The sequence below is a fragment of the Aristolochia californica genome, unplaced genomic scaffold (assembly GCF_029961685.1).
Source record: "Aristolochia californica isolate CCGP_79_NKW_82.1479 unplaced genomic scaffold, dmAriCali1.0.hap1 SCAF_10, whole genome shotgun sequence".
Taxonomy (NCBI): domain Eukaryota; kingdom Viridiplantae; phylum Streptophyta; class Magnoliopsida; order Piperales; family Aristolochiaceae; genus Aristolochia; species Aristolochia californica.
The window spans coordinates 1,824,143-1,841,208 of record NW_027181771.1 but is presented as its reverse complement, the minus strand read 5'-3'; the positions used below and the strand labels follow the sequence as shown (position 1 = coordinate 1,841,208).

Here is a 17,066-nt window from a genome sequence, read left to right as displayed (position 1 = left end):
CTGTATAAGTAGTGTTAAGCAAGACCAACCTGCTTAAGATTCCATGGAATCTTTCACTCATGCTCTCAATAGAGTCATCGGGATCATTATGAAGTTCTCATATTCATTAAGGAGTATGTTCACTTTAGCTTATTTTAGTTCGAAAGTACCTTCATGAGTTACTTCAAGTTTTTCCTACATTTTCTTGGCACTAGATGCACCAATAAATCAAGAATACTTCGTAACACTTAAATAACACAAAAAAATTTTCAGGGCTTTGTGATCAAGGGATATTTTCTCATTCGCCTCATCATTGTAGTCTTTTGGAGATTTTCTACCTCCTTGTCTCCTTCTTTTTTTAGGGGAATATAAGGTCTTTGGGAAGTGATCTCCCAAAAATCAAAGTCATAGTCTAATAGAAAATATTTTACTCTATTCTTCCAATGGTTATTTCAATAAAAAAAACAACCATTTTGTGGCAAAAATACCAATGGCATAGGTTTAGGTAGTGCTAGAACTAGTCATAGATGGATTTATAATACTCAACCTAAAGTTTTAGCCAGTCTTTGAGAGTATACCTGTTCTAATACCACCTGTTAAGTCCCAGAAAGATAAACCAATGGGTGGAGGGAATAGGTTTATCAAAAATTTAATGGCTAATTCAACTTTTCCCTCAATTCAAAAGAAATCAAAGTAATTATGATGACAATCAATCAATGTTTTATAATGGTTCACAATTCTATATTAGATTGTTATCTCCACTCCTAAGGTGTTTGCACAATAGAGTTGAATTTACTAAATTGAAAGCCACCTACCCAACTCTTGAGACTTACGTTAAGCAGCTACCAAGTACATACACCTATGCCTCTAAGGGGATTTTCCATGGGTACCAATTAGCTTATTCAAGTCCTAATTGGCCTACAATTGTAAGGGTTGCTTTTCAAGTATAGCTCAACAATACCTTTTAATAGGTAGATATTAAAATAAAACAATCATAAAATATTATACTCGATCCTTTGGTGATTCTATCAATACAAACAACTCAAATTATAAATGATTTGAAAAGCAAATGCATAAAAAATGGCTACAAAACTTATTTTGTATTGAAAGTAGATCAATCAATCACTCCAATTGCAATTGTTGAAAAAGATATGATTTGAGAATCACTTGGCACAAAATTCAACAATCAAATATCTAAGTATTCAATCAAGGTTTAAACATTTAAGCTAAAAAAATGCTTAACTGTATGATTTAAGCAATGAAATTTGACTTCATTTAGAGTTTTGGAGGAGGCAAAAACTTTTGAGATTGTGTGAGAAGGCTTGGGACCTTTGAAAATCATCATGGCAAGAGTTTTTTTTTTTTTTTTACAATTTGGAATGAGTTTTTGTTATATAGATTCCAATGTTAAAAACAAAAAAAACTAGTCGTTATGGCTGAAAATGACTTTATGTGATTGAACAGAAATAGGTCTAAATCAAGTCCCAAAATTATGTCAAATGTCATTAAATCCATTTTTTGCTGTTGAATATAGTAATAGATTACATATTTCGGACACTTACAACTTTTGAATCTAGACTTGACACATAGCAATAATTGACTCCTTGGTTTTTTTGCCTTCTTTAGCATGACACATGTGGTTGACTCCTTAAATGTGATCGACTCCTTGGTTTTTAGCCTTATTTAGTATGATGCATGAGGTTGACTCTTTAAATGTAATCAACTCCTTTTCTGCTTTAGAAGCTATTTTGCTTGCACGATGTGGTTGAATCCTAATTTAAAATATGTTATTTTGAGGAATCCTTAAATGTTCTTTGGTTCAATGTGATCAAATTTTGGACTTTTACACTTAAAGACTTCCTATTAAGGGGTTGGTTCATTTTTAAATTCAAAAGAGTTTTTGTGGTAAACTCTTTTTGGCTTAAAATTTTCATTATTTTCCTGAAAATTGGTTGATTCTTTTACAAGTGGCCAACTCATTTGACATTTTAGGCTTCAAGTCTTCATTTTTTCGTACTAAAATGGTCAACACAGATATATATGGTCGACTATCTTGACCCAAATTATAGTGTTGCCCTTCTATGATGCAAAAAATTGTTATTTTGACCCTTCTATATGCCACAACTAATCGTCTATATTTGTTATCATTAAAATTAGGGGACTTGGAGGGATCTTGAGACCTCGCTCCAATGTTAAATTTATTGAGGAACTTCATTGACTTTCTTTAGGCACATGGTTTAATAAGATTATATTTTGTTTTTGTTAATGCTCATATCCATTCAATTGTTTTGTGCATTGATCCAATCAAGGTATGTTGATATGTATCCGGATAACATAAGATCATTAAATGGATGAGTTATTTAAATGAATATAACTTTCTTCTTTATGTGTTAAGGGTTACAACAATGTTCTCTTATTATTTGGCTATGCAATCAACATTCTGTGCAGTTCTAAGCATGTCAAGCCAAACTTTAGGTTCTATCCCCTTAACAATGCCTAAATTACTCTCCCACCAAGAAATGTTTCAACAATCTCAACTTCTTGGATAAAAATAAACAAGGAGCAACAATAATTTAGTATTTATGGGGGAGGGTAATTTAGGTATTTTTAGGGGAAGAAAACAAATTAACTTGTAAAAATTAGATAGGGTGAGAGTAAAGTAGCACTAGAACAACATTGATATTTGAAAAAAGAAAAGAAAAGAATAACAAACACATTGTATATGTTCAATCATTAGAGGTGGGCATCAGGTCGGGTTTTACAAGGAACCCGACTCGACCCAAAAGAAGCCGAGCTCAGGTTTCTAATTTCACCCTGCAGTCGAGGGGTGGGACGGGGAAATTTTTTTGTCGGGTTTCAGGTCGGAGTTTCGATACAATATTTATTAGGCGATCTCAAATTGTTCGATAAAAAAATTAATTAAAACCAAGAATAACTATAGGGTATATATTTTTTATAGAAATATCTATGTTACTTTCTCTCTTACCTAAATTTAAAGAAGTAATCATAAAAATACACATAGCTCAAAAAGAAGAAGGTCACAACTTCAAGTTTCATCCTGGCCAACTCTTAAAATGGAAAAGAAGAAGCCCTCATGTCAGAGGCTCTGATATGCCTCTCTTAGCATCTCTACCTCACAGTAGTACACCCGGAAAATTTCTTTTAGGGTAAAAATTTACTAATTTCTGCCGTTAGGAGTTAATGAGTGAAGGCAGAGAGTCATCCGGTGGCGGCAGGCCTTCTTTTATCTCGGCTCCCCCGAAAAAACCGCGGTAAAATAGAAAACCCGACGAGTAATATCTCGTCTCCGTCTTCAGTAACGAATAAACGTGCACCGCCGTCGTTGCAGCGCGGGAAATTATATTTTATAAAAAAAAGGAGGAATAAACAAGTGAAAATAAAAGCTTCTCCGACTCCTAGATTTTGCTTCTCGCTCTCGTTTCTTTACTAGTTTTGTCTTCGCTTCGTTCGATCAGTCTCATGTCGTCGTCGTCGTCCTCGCAAGAAGAAGCGGACGAGGCGGAGGGCGGTGTTGGACGGCTTGGCGGGTATCCTCTCCTCGGAGAACCGGCAGCCGCGCGCATGAGGCCCGGCAATGGCAACTGGCCGGAGCCGTTCGTTGAAGCACTCGCCGTTCAGGTCGCCACCGATGCAGCCTCGGAAAATGGCCGCCTTGGCGCCGGTCCGGCTCTGATCTCCGTCTTCCAGGTCGGTTTCTCTGACTTTGCCCTCACTTTTTGTCGTTCTAAGTATTCTTTCTCGTTTTCGTTTGTCGTTGCGTGTGACGTGCGCTTTTTGCAAACGTTATTAGTTGTTTTGGCTGTTCACTTGGTGTTGATCTTGTCCTGTTTGATGCTTTCTGTAACTGCTGTGCTGGTTCCTTTCTGCGGAAGTCGGTGTGTAGTGTGTAGGAATCGGCGGAAGGACTTTGATAGTGGTGTCGTGTAGTTTTCTGTACGAGCCGGTTATTTGTTTCGTTTTAGGCGGCCGTTTTGTGAAGAGCAGCTTCGAAAGTTTTGGACAGCTGAACGGAGAGCGATCTCGTTTCTCCTTCTTCGGTTGTGATCTAGGATTTGGATTGCCTAATTTCTCCGATCGATTTTTCTCTTTTTCGGTTATTTTGGATTCCTAAATGACCGTCTCACTCCTTGCTCTCGTATCGGAAAGCTCAAGTTTCGACGATTAAAGTGACAGACACGGTCTGTTTCGCTGTTCCTGCGTTTCTAACTGATGTCGTGATTTAGACATAGGAGTTGCGTACTAGAGAGATGCTGTATTTGTTTGCCTAATTTATCTGTATCTTGCTTTTCGTTGATTCGGTTATCTCGGATTCCCGAATGACGGTTTAACTTCTTACACTCCACCTTCTGGTTTCGGAAAGCAAATTGTCATCGTCTTCTTCATTTTGAAGAATTAAGCACGAAAACGGAGGTTCCGCATTCTTATTGGAGATTTGTGATTGCATTGCAGATGTAAGAGCAGCTTAGCGGGGAGATTCTCTTTCTTTCTTTTCTTAGTTTTTTTATATGCAGCATAGAGATCCTATTGCAGATAACGGTTTCGTTGTAATTTGACTTGATTGCTTTTACTTTATTCTTTCTAATTTAATTCAATCAAGTCGTAATGAAGCATTTAATTTTGATTTCTCCTCGTAATTCTTCAGCAAGCCCCTGTAATTTCTTCTCAGCCTTTCCACCTTGTAGCCAATCTTTTCCTGTATTTACTCGAATATCTAGTCAAATTTTTCTTTGCCTCGATTCTGCCAGGAGGTTCTCTTGTCAACACCCGGACGTTTTCATTCCCACCTTTTCCGTAATTTTAGAATCTCCCATAGTACAAATTCTCTTTTTCATGTAAGGAAATTTTCTAATGAAAAAACGAATCTGCCTTTTTTGCCCCATGGACAATCTCAGATCACCCGTTTCCGGTACAGACGTCGAGATGTTGACGATGGAAACGGTGAGTGCGGAATATACTGCATTTTTTCTTCCATTGGCTTGTTTCAGTCAAATTTGTGTATATCTTCCTATTCTCATAAGGATTCTTTTCATTGTCTGGTGTTTATTTCCTTGTTTTTTGGCTTTTGAGGGTTTTTCCTCCTGAGCGCCTGTCAGACATGTGATGGTGTTTACTCTTTCTAACGTCGCTTTTTTACCTCCTCGAGTCTTTGATTCCGCTTTGACTCTGCGCTTTTTAAGCGTAAGCCCCCTTTTCCAGGTATCTCTGCTGCTGCTCTCTTACATTAAAACGTACAGTAGATCACCATAACCCTTCTTACTTTGGAGTTGAATTTCCTCGACGTTTTCTCCTTCTCTCTTGTTGTCATTACAGTCACAACCGGCGCACAATAGCAACACCATTTAAGTGGGCTTACTTCACGCATTTCTGTGTGTTTTTTTCTTCTGTTCTACCTTCTCGCCTTTGGCAGATGAGAACGAAACAAATTTCTATGGTTTTGTTTGCATTACAGAACTGTGTACGTCAGTAGCCTTGGAGATCTGGCTTTTACTGGGTTCCTTCTGAATAACCGTACTCTAGGTTTTAAAAGCGGTCTGTTGGATTTTGTTTAGCGACCCCCCGATCTGAATGGCTACCGAGAAAGTTTCGCAGCATTTGATTCTCTATTTTTTCACTCTAACCGTGGTTTGCTTTGTAATAACTACCCTCCCATGCTTTTAAAGAGTCTGTTTTCGGTCAAGCCATTTTTTCAGACCTTTTTAACTGCTGAATATTTATTCTCATTCTTTTGTTTCTTGAGTTAGGGAAGCTTCCTACTTCACATCAGGCTCCTGCAGCTTAACCAGAGAGACCAACCTTGGAATGTCCAGCAGAAATGTTGCTTTCTCGACCCGAGTTTCCCTACTCTACTTCTTCTCATGTGTTTTCACTATCTTTGACCATTTTAAGTATGCATTAGGTCTCATGAAATGTTTGTACGGTTTTGCTATTTTGATAACTATTATTTATAAGGTTTCCCTCTCAGGTTAACATTTCAATGTTATTAATTGCCCCTACGAGAACTCGTTGCTGCAGACCACCAACATTTCTCGTAACTCGTTGATGATTTCCTTGGATTTTTATCGTCGACCGATCTTGATTTCTCGTTAACTCTTTTAAGAAAATAAAGCTTGCAGACCACCAACATTTTGTCTGAAAATTATATGTACTTGGATCCACAGTATCACAAAATTTTCGTGTGTTTGCTCTTGTATCTAGTAAAGTAGAACCCTAACTATAACTCAGGATTACTTTACGTGGTTGTTTGTTTGCTACAAATTGCATTATCAGTTGACATATGTTTTGCGAGAGAGCAAGGCTGTATGCTGTTGTTTGCATTTTACACAACTTTTCAGTAGGTTTTTCTTTTTTCGTCACTGAAATTCTTTTCTTTGGTTGCTAGACTCGCCGAGATGAAGCAATGTTGTCATTCTAGGTCTCAAATTTCTCTTAGTTTCATATAATGCTAAATGCAGAATATTACTCTTTTTCTCATGATGCTGAGTGCACTAGTCATGTGAATCAGTCACTCCTGTGCAGAAGCAGACTAAATGTTATGTGTCGGTTATTTGAATGGTTAAGAAACATATAACTTTCAATCAAGGTGCTGCATTATAAGAAATTAGACTTTTCTATTACTTAAATTACATATTTAGTGACAATAAATTTTGTCAATAAAACATGATTGATTAGAAAGATACAAATATGAAATAACATACTTCATATTATGTTTGATTTGATCTTTGAGTATCATAAAATGCTAGACACCAGAAAAGATTTTCTCCTTTAACTGCCCATTGAACATTAGATCAAGAGACCCAGTTAGAGAAACTTACCTACTACAAGACGATTGAAAGGTAGAATAGTGAAAAAGATTGATAATTTTAGATTAAGACTCGGAACCCTGGATACATGATGACTTAGCCATATTACCAATTCATCCTGTGAACAGAAATATCATTGGAATCGCGAGTAGCAAAATGCTGAAAGTAGGATCTGACGCAGGTCCGACATAGAAGTGAATCTATAGAATGCTGTTAATGAACTGCATTCATCTGAGTTTCAGTCCTAGGTTAGAGTTCAGTCGCGTCTTCTTCCCTGGCGACATGATTCTTTTCTGTCGCCCGTTCTCTTTTAAATAATGCTAATAAGCATCTAGGCAAAATGGCAAATGCTGAAAGGGAGCATGTTGTCAGAATCTGAAAGTGTCTTCTACTGGAAATAATACGAACGAGACATAGAGCAGACATTGTTTCTTTAATCCATGATTTGTCTCGTTACAAGTGAGTATCTACAGCATTGTTGTCTTTCTCTTTGTTTTTTTCCCCATTTCATTAGCCCAGACAGCTTCCTGTAGTGCAGCTCATGTGCTGTTGTAAACTTGATTAGACATTCTTATGCACGAAAGGAAGACTTTCCGCTTGCAAAAAGTACGAGTAGAGGAAGTTCCCATGTAAAAATTGTCCCCCACACATTGAAGCATGACAACTCTACTTCGACATAAAATATTAGAGCTTTCGGTACATTCAATGAACCAGTTTCTAGTAAGCATGTCCATCAACAAGAAAGAATGAGAATCGTACAGACCTATGTAATAGAGTTCATGTATTAGGCTTTCGTTCAGCTTTGCCTCCAATAAGAAAAAATTACAACTTTCCTCCCCCCCCCCCTTGGATGATAAAGGATCAAAAACTCTTTCACTGTCCTTCTAAGAAGTCAAAATACGAGAAGAGAACAATGTAGTGGAGAAGAACTTTGACACGATTCATCCAGAAAGAGCATTTGACTGACGCTTCTCGACTGCAGAAAGGTTGGGTCTCAGAGGTCCAGCCTCAATCCAGTTAGGTCAGTTTGCAGTCATTTTAATGTTGCTTTCTGGTCACTTACAGTTGGACTTTATGCATCATCCCCACAGGTCTTTCGCCCTGGCATTTCATTTCCAGAGTGAGAGACAAAAGCAATGCAAAAGCCATAGCAGCAGATGCTTGCATGGAAACTTCTTGACCCTCTCCCTGTCCTTTCTTCTCACTCTGACCTTTATTGGAAATGAAAACAGGAATACTGCTTTGTCCTCTTATCTGAACCTCCTGTTTTCTTTCCTCACGCTATACTCTCTTTTAAAAATCTTACTTTCGAGTTTAACCGGCCTCTGGTTTTTCCCTTCTCTGTCCTATCCTCACTGTCAAAAACAACAAAAGAAACAGAAAAACAAAGATAGGAAGTCGTTAAAAGCCGCGTGATCTCTTTTTGAAGATCTTGTTTCTTTTCTTTAAAAGCTCTTGAATCCATCCAGTTCTTCATACGATACATAACAGTATTTGTACTTTCTAACCTGTCCAACCCCATTGCTTGTTTCTCAAAGTAATAAGGACGGTAACAAGGAGCCTCTTTACTTCGTGCGCCGTGCCTGTCCGGTTTCCACTTCTGTCCCCCTACTCTCTCTCTGATGGGATGGGATGTGAGTTATTACAAGACAAATGGACTCAAGTACTCCCGTAACAGGCCGGGGCAGTCCCTTTCTCTGTCAAGTGTCTATAACTCTAAATTCAGAAAGCAGCCGAACCCACATTTTATTATATGGCTATTGTCTTTTCACATCGACAGCATCAACCCAAAAAGGGTCGAAAGCCATGTGGGTTCTTTCCTCTTGCTTTTTACTCCTCGGTCCCATATCTCACATACGACGTGTGTGTCTTGGATTTTAGTAAGCACTGAGTGGGTGAGGACTTGCCGTATCCACCGAGCTCGACGCTCAATATTTGCCGTCGTCTTTTCTGCATCTCCTGAGGTAGCATCGCAGCTTCGCTGGTCTTCCGTATGACTATTTGCAAACATACTTTCGCAGGAGTCTGGGCGCGGCGTCAAAACTGTTGGCCTTCGGGTGGTTTTCCGCTTCAATATTTAAGATATCTAGAGATTATCTTAATCTTCAAAGTTTCAGAGTAGCAGGTGTCTTCCTTTTTCTTTTTATATTTTGGTGTCTAAAGAAAGCCAGTCGCGTAACGGCGCTAGTAATAATAAATGGCATATACGAATACCAATTCCAACTGCCTCGTTGGTTTACGTTGAAAAATATGGATTTTCCATGTTGGTCTAAAAATATTTTCGTTGGTTCTCATGTTTGACAAGTCGGCTACTTTCCACTTCGTTACTCCGCGGAAGATTTCATTCTATTCCATCACTTAAAGTACGCCTGGTATTAGACACCCGTAATCAAATTTAGTGGCAATTTTTTTCACTCATTTACATCTTAAATAACAAAGTTGTATTACATTTTATCTTTGGTCCTCATTCTGGTAGGTTTCATCACATGTTTGCTTATTCTTGTAAGCTTCTTTGTTTCTATCTCCCCATTTTTCATTCCACCAATATTCATTCCTTTCCTATTGTCTGTCGATCTCATTCCCTATGCACTTCTAGGCTTCTCGCATTGGTTTTGTAGTTCAAAAGGTCGCTTTTCTTTTGTGCTTTCTGGTATTGTCCTCTCCCAAGTGTCATATAATTGGATTCTTACAGTGACAATGCATGCAAACTTACGCTAATGGCCCCGTGAGCATTTCCTGTACAGAAGATTAGAGAGGGTTGAACTGAAGAAAAAAAAAATGACTGGTGAAAACATGAGAAAAATGTCTTTACTCTACCGAACCATTATTCTCTTATACTCTCCTTTTTTGGCTATACGCCTTTCTGTCTCTTTGATGATGTTGACCCCAGTAGAACCAACGAATGAGAAAACATAATGGTAAGAAAATGTGGCAGTTCATGCGTTTTAGTTTTTGGTCAATAAATTAGTTTATGACATTTCAAGTTCGTTGTGCCAAAAATTAGAAGAAAGGATCATGATCAAAACATCCTCGATGTAAGTGAATTGAACCAGAAATATCTAAACAAGAAGCTATTGATCAGGATGTGGAGGTATAAGATAAAAAAAGGAACTTGAATGCCAGAAGCCTGTATGAAAAAACTGAGTTGTTACTATTATGGCAATGTGGCAAAGTGTGGATGATGGGCATTCTAAGCAAGATAAATTATAGGAATCACTAAACACCAAATAGAACATGACAGAAAATGCAGAATAGTATTGGATGCTCTAAAACAAAGAAATTGTTCTTCCAAAAAATACACTCAGTAGGAAGAAACAGACACGTTGTTGTAATCAATAGGAGACTATGTATAATCCGGGGGCTCAAGAACTGCTGAACTTAAAAAAGACATAAATTACACTGCTAAAGTCCACAAGCTTATTTTATGATGCACAATCAATGTTACACAAAAAGATGTTTAGCTATTGTACAATCTATTGCACCATGAAGTAAGCACTCATCCTCAAATGAATGCAGAAAAAACAGCATAATAAGATATAAGAGAATATATAAACAATGAATTGCGACTTTCATGATGTTTGGCTTATCAATGTGTTTGTGGGTGCCAAACTTGAGAAAATAATTGACCCAACTACTGTAGTTCAAGAAATTATGCAAAGGGGGTAGAGACTTTTAGTATTAGTAATTGTACTTGGAGAGTCAAACCGGTCTCTTCTTTTTTCTTATTTCTAACAATCAAGAATACACATGTCAGCATGGGAATTGGCTTTACTGATAGTCTTTTTTGATCTCTCAAAACCAATATTTTTATAAGGTAACGGATTACTACTACAAACAACCTGTGAGAAACGTATGCACACAGAGTTTGGTTAGTACTGGTAGTAAATCCTACCTAATTTGAGTCAAATTATAGTTTCCTAAATCTTCCTTGGGGTAGGAAACCACTTTCTACTAAACCCATTTTGGAACCAAAGTGGGGCCTTTCTTAGATTTTATGGAAATGTATAGAAACTTAAAAAGGAAATTATGTGAAACATTTTATTATTTTTCTTTTGATGCAATAAATGTATAAAGAACTGTTCCTGATATTGAACTTAATACAAAATCTTGTACTTGGATTTTTTTCAAGTGTCTAATGTGGTTAAGTTATATTTTTCTTAAAAAAGCGTTTACTTGATTCAAATCTTTTATAAATAATAGATGCTTTCACTGTTATATTGTTATCCTCAAACAATTTCTAATGAGCTATTTCTTTAAATAATATTCATTTATATATATAAAGTTTTTCAACTCTCTATCATTTCATGTGTTAACAGATTCTATGTCTGTTTCTTCATCTTGTTCTTAGTCTATTGCTCATTTCTATTTCCTCTGCTGGCATTTTTCTGAATGATACGACTAAGTTGTGAAGTTTCCAGCTTTTAGGAAAGCTCTTGAGGTAATTTTATCATTCAACCAGATCATCAGCATCAGATCTCGCCTGAAAATTTTGTTGTTTCTAACTAGTGTGCTTGCAAGTAAGCTTTAGATCAGAGTGATTTCCTCTCAAGGTCGTTTGTTTCAGTTGTAAGTTTTTTGAAGATTTAGGGCTTAGAGTTTTTCTTAATCTACTATGTGTCACTTTTTATAAGATCAATATCAAAACCTCTTGCACAGTCCACAGATTTTCTAATGTCAATCCATGCAAACATATCAATTTGAACATTTATTCAAGTACTTACTTACCATTTGTGGTTTTATTTAACTCTATCAACAAAACAAGCTGAAAATTCTACATGAGATACAGCAATCTGAAATCAATGAGCTGCCAGAGAAGCTCTTTCCCTTTGCAAGCTCTGGTGCCTGTAAAGTCTTAACCTTTGTCCACCATAAGTAATTTCATGCTTCCATGCTAGGCGACATTTGGTTTGAGATAAAAAAAAAGTGAGTCTTGGTTTTTAAAACCTAGTTTTCCATTGTAAACTATCTGATATTCTTTCTCTCACCTTTATCTAACCAAACAGAGCCTCAATGTTAGAGCTCTGGTTTATACAAACCATAACAGCCAATATGCACATCAATCTTTATGGATAAAGCTTCTTGTTCAAACGGTGATCTTCATTACATACTATTTTGAAAACTGCCACTCCTGGCTTTGTCTAAAACAAGGGAAATATTTTGTATTCATTGTGGATGCTTTCTGTGATGTTTATGAACTCAACAATCAGAGAGAAAGGTACCTAGTATTCTTCCGATTTGGTGGACCTTCTTTATGCTGTTGTATGTCTATCCATACTTGCATAAAACTATCTAAAATAATAACCATGCGTGGCATCTCTGAAGCATGTGCCTCAAATAGTATCTGAGATAGTATGATCATTTGCAGATGTTGTGAATTTCTTTTATTAATGTTGGCAGCTTATTCATCCCCTCGTGTTAGTGAGTAATTCTATAAAATAAAAAAATTTCTCAGGCAAACCCACACTCCGTTCGGAGTGGTGCTTCTCTTCAGCTGATAAGGGAGAGGTGAATCCATCGAAAATTTGATTCAGTTACAATCCTTACCGTCTGACTTGACATACGAGTATCAATTCCCATGATTGTCCGTCATCGGGCAATTTTCCTAGTGACTTCTCCGGTGGCGGTCGAAAACCCAGACATGCTATTGTTTTCTATCGTGCTTCAAAAACCCTCTTCTCGAAAATGGAATCAAATAAAAACAAATAATCAACAAGGATATTTTAAATGAGTAGAGACCGTCTGGATGGTCTTACCTGAATCCTGGTGAGTAAATTCTTTTTCTTTCCTGTTTTCCTCTTCGCTATGCTTCTGCTTCCCAGTCCTCCGGCAGTAGAAGAGAGATCATCTTCCAAACTGCATTACTCTTTGACATGGTGACACTATGCTGCACTTCACAAGCAGTTGTTGCTCTGTGAGACAGCTGGAGAAAGAAAAAGGGCTTTTATCTGATTCAGGCCGTGAGCACTCGTATTTCTTTGAATTTAGTTTTTCACGTTTTATAGGTATTCATATTTAATTTTACTGCTACTGCCTTTTCGCAGGTGTATTTTTCTGTTGCCGTTCGATTTGGATTTTCTGAATCATGTCGCTCCGAATGTTATTTATGGTTATTCTATACGAGTCTTCAAACGAGTAGTTATGTTGTATCTTTCCTGTTCGCAGGTATGCTCCACTTGGCAAGCCATTTCGAGGTCTGAGCTCTTGTGGGAGAAGCTGACCCGTCGGATATGGGGCCGGGACCGCCGCCTTCGCCCCACGTGGCGCGAGGAGTACGTCCACCGCCACCGTACAGCCTATAACTTCCGTATCCAACGTGCCGTCTATACGCCGCTCGAGTTCGAACCGGCCCGCGGTCCGGCCAATGATAATGACGAGTTCTCCTGCCGCTGCCTTGCCCTCTCCCACCGCTATCTCGCCGGTGGTTTCCTTGGCGGTTCGGTCCGCCTGTTCGACCTTCCATCTGGCCGCCACGTCCGAACCTTCCGCCCCCGTCGCCGCGACCGGTTTGGCCCATTCTCTCGCGCGGTAGCCGGAATCGTCCTCCATGATACGCGCATCGTGTTCGCCTCCCTCGATGGCGACATCCACGTGGCGATGGTCCATGACCCCGGGCCGACGGCTCGCCGAGCTCATGTTGGCAACGTGGTGAACGACGGTACCCTCGTGGACTTCACAGGCTGCAGCCGGTGGTGGGTGGGTCTGTACGCTGGGGTTCCCGGTCGGGCGTTCCACGTATGGGACGCACACACGGAAGAACTTGTCTTCGTAGGCGGGTCGCTGACGGACCCTGAAGCAGTCCTGGGCTGGCATTTGCTGACTGAGTTGACCGCGCCAGTGGGTCGGATCAGGGTGTCCAGCGCGACCGACTCGGGGGTGGCCTGCACTGGGGTGAAGGTGATAGCTTTTGACCTCCAGCAGCACGGGCTTCTCCTCGTCGAGGAGGAGGAAGGAAACATCGTTGGCTCCGTCGACGTCAGCGATGACCTCTTCTTGACAATCAACAACCGCGGCATCGCCACCGTGCGTCGGGTGCGCACTTTCGAGGAGGTCTACCAGTTCCCCGTCCGACGCAGCCGCCGGATCCTTGGTTGCCTCAACAGCGGTTACGCGTTCGTATTCGCCGGCGGGGCGATCCGAGCCTGGGACCTGAAAGACGGAGAGCCTCTGTATAGACTCAGGGAGAGAATAGGCGACGCCACTGATCTTGTTGCCGACGACGACCATGTGGCCGGCTGTTCTAGAGACACAGGGATTCATCTGTGGAATTTTTCGGCCGGTTAGTGATAGATGAAACCGTCGGTCCATGGGGCCATGGACGGGTAGCAAGCTGCAATCCTGAAGCTGAATAATTCTTTTTTTTTTTTTTTTTTTCTCATCTTCTTGTCAGGGTTAGTTACTAACGAGCGCGGCAAGGTTAGTGGGGATTCCGCCGTCCGGTTCAGCTTCCGTGTACAGAGGAGCGCCGTCTGGCCTGCTTTCGACGCTTACGGTACGCCGAAGCATTGGTGGTGTGACCCACATTTTGGCGAAGGTAAGCTGACGTTAAACACCCTTGATTGTATTCTCGGGCGGTGCATAACGTAGAAGCTTACGTAGGGGCGCACTTTCGGGAGATTTTAGGTATTAGTCGGGCTAACATGTGCAGGCGGAGAACGTTGACACATTGGGTAAATATGTGGGAGGTAGCTTACATGTTATTGATTGTTCTCCTCTGATATTCAATACCCTGTGAAATGAAAATGCTACACTGCCAATTAGTTCTATCTGAATGTCATTTATTCGGTGGATTTGTTTCATTGGTTTGTTCTGAACTTTTTTTACTCAGACGTAGCAATAATGAGACGTACGGATGAAACCCTAGCCTCTTTCGGGCTGTCGTCAAGCAGCTCTGTGGCAAGAGTGTGGAGGTCAGATGAGTTTTCCGTCCTACTCGTCATGGGGCTGACTGATGTAATACAAGGTACATAAGGTAAAAATGTCTTAGGAAGCGTGGGACATGCTTATGCAACTTATAGGGGAGAGATAACAATAAAAAAAGGTGAAACTTCAATCTTGGATACTTTCAACTTGAAATGATGAAGATGATCAAGTCCAATGAATGTCTTAGAGTATTGAAAGGCTCATGGTTGTAGTTTACTGGATTGAAGATAAAAGGAGGGACTACCGACTATGAAAAATTAGTAGAAAAAGGTTATTAGATTAGTCAACAAGAAGTTTGCCACTGAAGAATTCAAAGATAGATGACCCTAAACTTACTATTTTTAGCAGGTCAGGAGGACATCGGTTCTTTTCTAGAAGAAGAATTTGTAAAAATATGGTTGAGTCAAACTAGCTGCCTAGATCATCAACCAAGGCATCCTCTTCTTCTATCCAGTTGATTGGTTTGTCTAGTAAATCTTTTAGTCTACCTAGTCAGCACCTCCATTCATCTAGCCAGAGTACTCAGTCATCTTGTTCAACAATTTCATTGATTGGTTTGCCTATGCTAGACGGCATAGTTCCCATAGTATCAGTTTCTGCATCCGGCTGCCCGGTACAAAGTTCTTCCAGCTAGATTACAAGAATGTATTTTTCATAAAGACACTTGCCTTGTTAATGAGGTCATCATCAACTTTGTTTGTATATTGTGATCCACAAACATTCTCTGAAGTTGTCAATAATGAATGGTGGATTGATGCAATGAACAAGAGATTGTTGCCATAAAGAAAAATTACACTTGGAAGTTAACCACTCTTCCAATGGGGAAGAATTGATGTCAAGTAGGAGTACAAAACAAAGTACGTGTCATATGGCTGTGTTGACAGACTCAAGGCTTGCCAAGTAGTGAAGAGCTGCAGTCAGAAGTCCTGGATTGACAACTCTTGAGGTATTTGCTCTTCTTGCTTGGCTTGATACAACTCACATGATTTTAGGTCTTGTTGACCAAAATAAATGGCCCATTCATTAGATGGATGTCCAATTTGCCTTTCCAAATGGTATTCTGGAGGAGGTATATATGCAAAACTGCCTGATGGCTATGTCAAGGATGGTTAAGAGCATAAAGTGCACAAGTTAAAGAAGGCTCTTTATAGGTTCAAGCATGTGCCGATTGCATGGTACACTATGATTGATACTTATTTTTTGCAAAATGGTTTTGTGAGATGATAGAAATAAGTGGTAGTTTATTATTTGTTTATCGAGAGGTGGATGATCTCATCTTTATAAGAGATATGTGTTGAATGATAGATTCGGAAAGGATATGGTGCATGAGGTTGCTATGAGCCTTATATCCTACGTTTTTGGGACTTAAGGTAAAGTAGTCAGATGAGAAGATTTTTGTTTCATAATAGAAATATGCTCGTGACATTGTTACATCAAGCAAGTAGTAGGATAGTTGGGAATTTGCTCTATTTGACAACCTCTAGACCTAACATAGTGTACACTGTAGGGATGGTGAACAAATTCATGGAAAAGCTACGTGAGTCACATTTGCAGGTAGCCATAGATTTTGGCTGAGGAGTCTTTTTGTGGTCGTCCAAGAAGCAAGGTAGTAGCATTATCTTCAGAAAAAAAAAAGAAAAAAATGAGTGGATAGTGGCTGCATATTGTGCCACACAGGTAGTTGCACCAGATGCTTAGGTGAGACACAAATCAGTCATTGCATTGTCCAAGATTTCAGTCTTTAATAGGTGCAACAAGCACTTTGATATCAAGTAATTCTAAATAGAGCAAGATAGCTGACATTTTCCCTAGGTAATCCAATGGTTGAAGAAATTTGTACACCATTCGCTCTATTTATGAGAATTAGTTGGGTCTCTTAAGCCTAGGTAGATACATTAAAGGATTACTTGAATTGCATGGAATAGGCAAAAAAGGGTAGTGTTCTTATTACTTTCACTTTAGTAGGCAAATTTCTATAACGTCTCATTCTGACGGTTGTGGTGGGGTTAAGTGGTCTCCATAGGTGCCTCTTCCCTTTTCTTCAATCCGTTTCAGATAAATGACTAAACAGGTGCTTCTAGTACTTTTTCTTTGTAAGCCATCACAAATACAAAGGATCTCTCTTAGTTATCATATTTTCTATCTTAAAATGGAATTTTAAGAGAAAATAATAAAAATAAAAAGGATACATAAAATTTTAAAATATTACTATTTCTTTTCTTTTTCATTGTCCACGTGTATCTAATATGAGAAATTATATTTTTTTTTATTTTCTCTCTCATTTTCCATCGACATCCAAACAAAAGAAAATAAATCTCTTTTCTTTTCTAGAGGCTCCAAACAGAC

General features: G+C 39.0%; 1 protein-coding gene across 1 annotated transcript; it reads left to right on the top strand.

The window, feature by feature from the left end:
• The first annotated feature begins 3,459 nt into the window (after nt 1–3,459).
• Nucleotides 3,460–15,354, top strand: LOC137939275 (transcriptional regulator STERILE APETALA-like). Its single transcript, XM_068784519.1, has 5 exons — nt 3,460–3,687; nt 12,963–14,076; nt 14,188–14,331; nt 14,626–14,760; nt 15,290–15,354. The coding sequence occupies exons 1-5, from the start codon at nt 3,460–3,462 to the stop codon at nt 15,352–15,354; spliced, it is 1,686 nt and encodes a 561-aa protein (XP_068640620.1).
• Nucleotides 15,355–17,066: the final 1,712 nt, after the last annotated feature.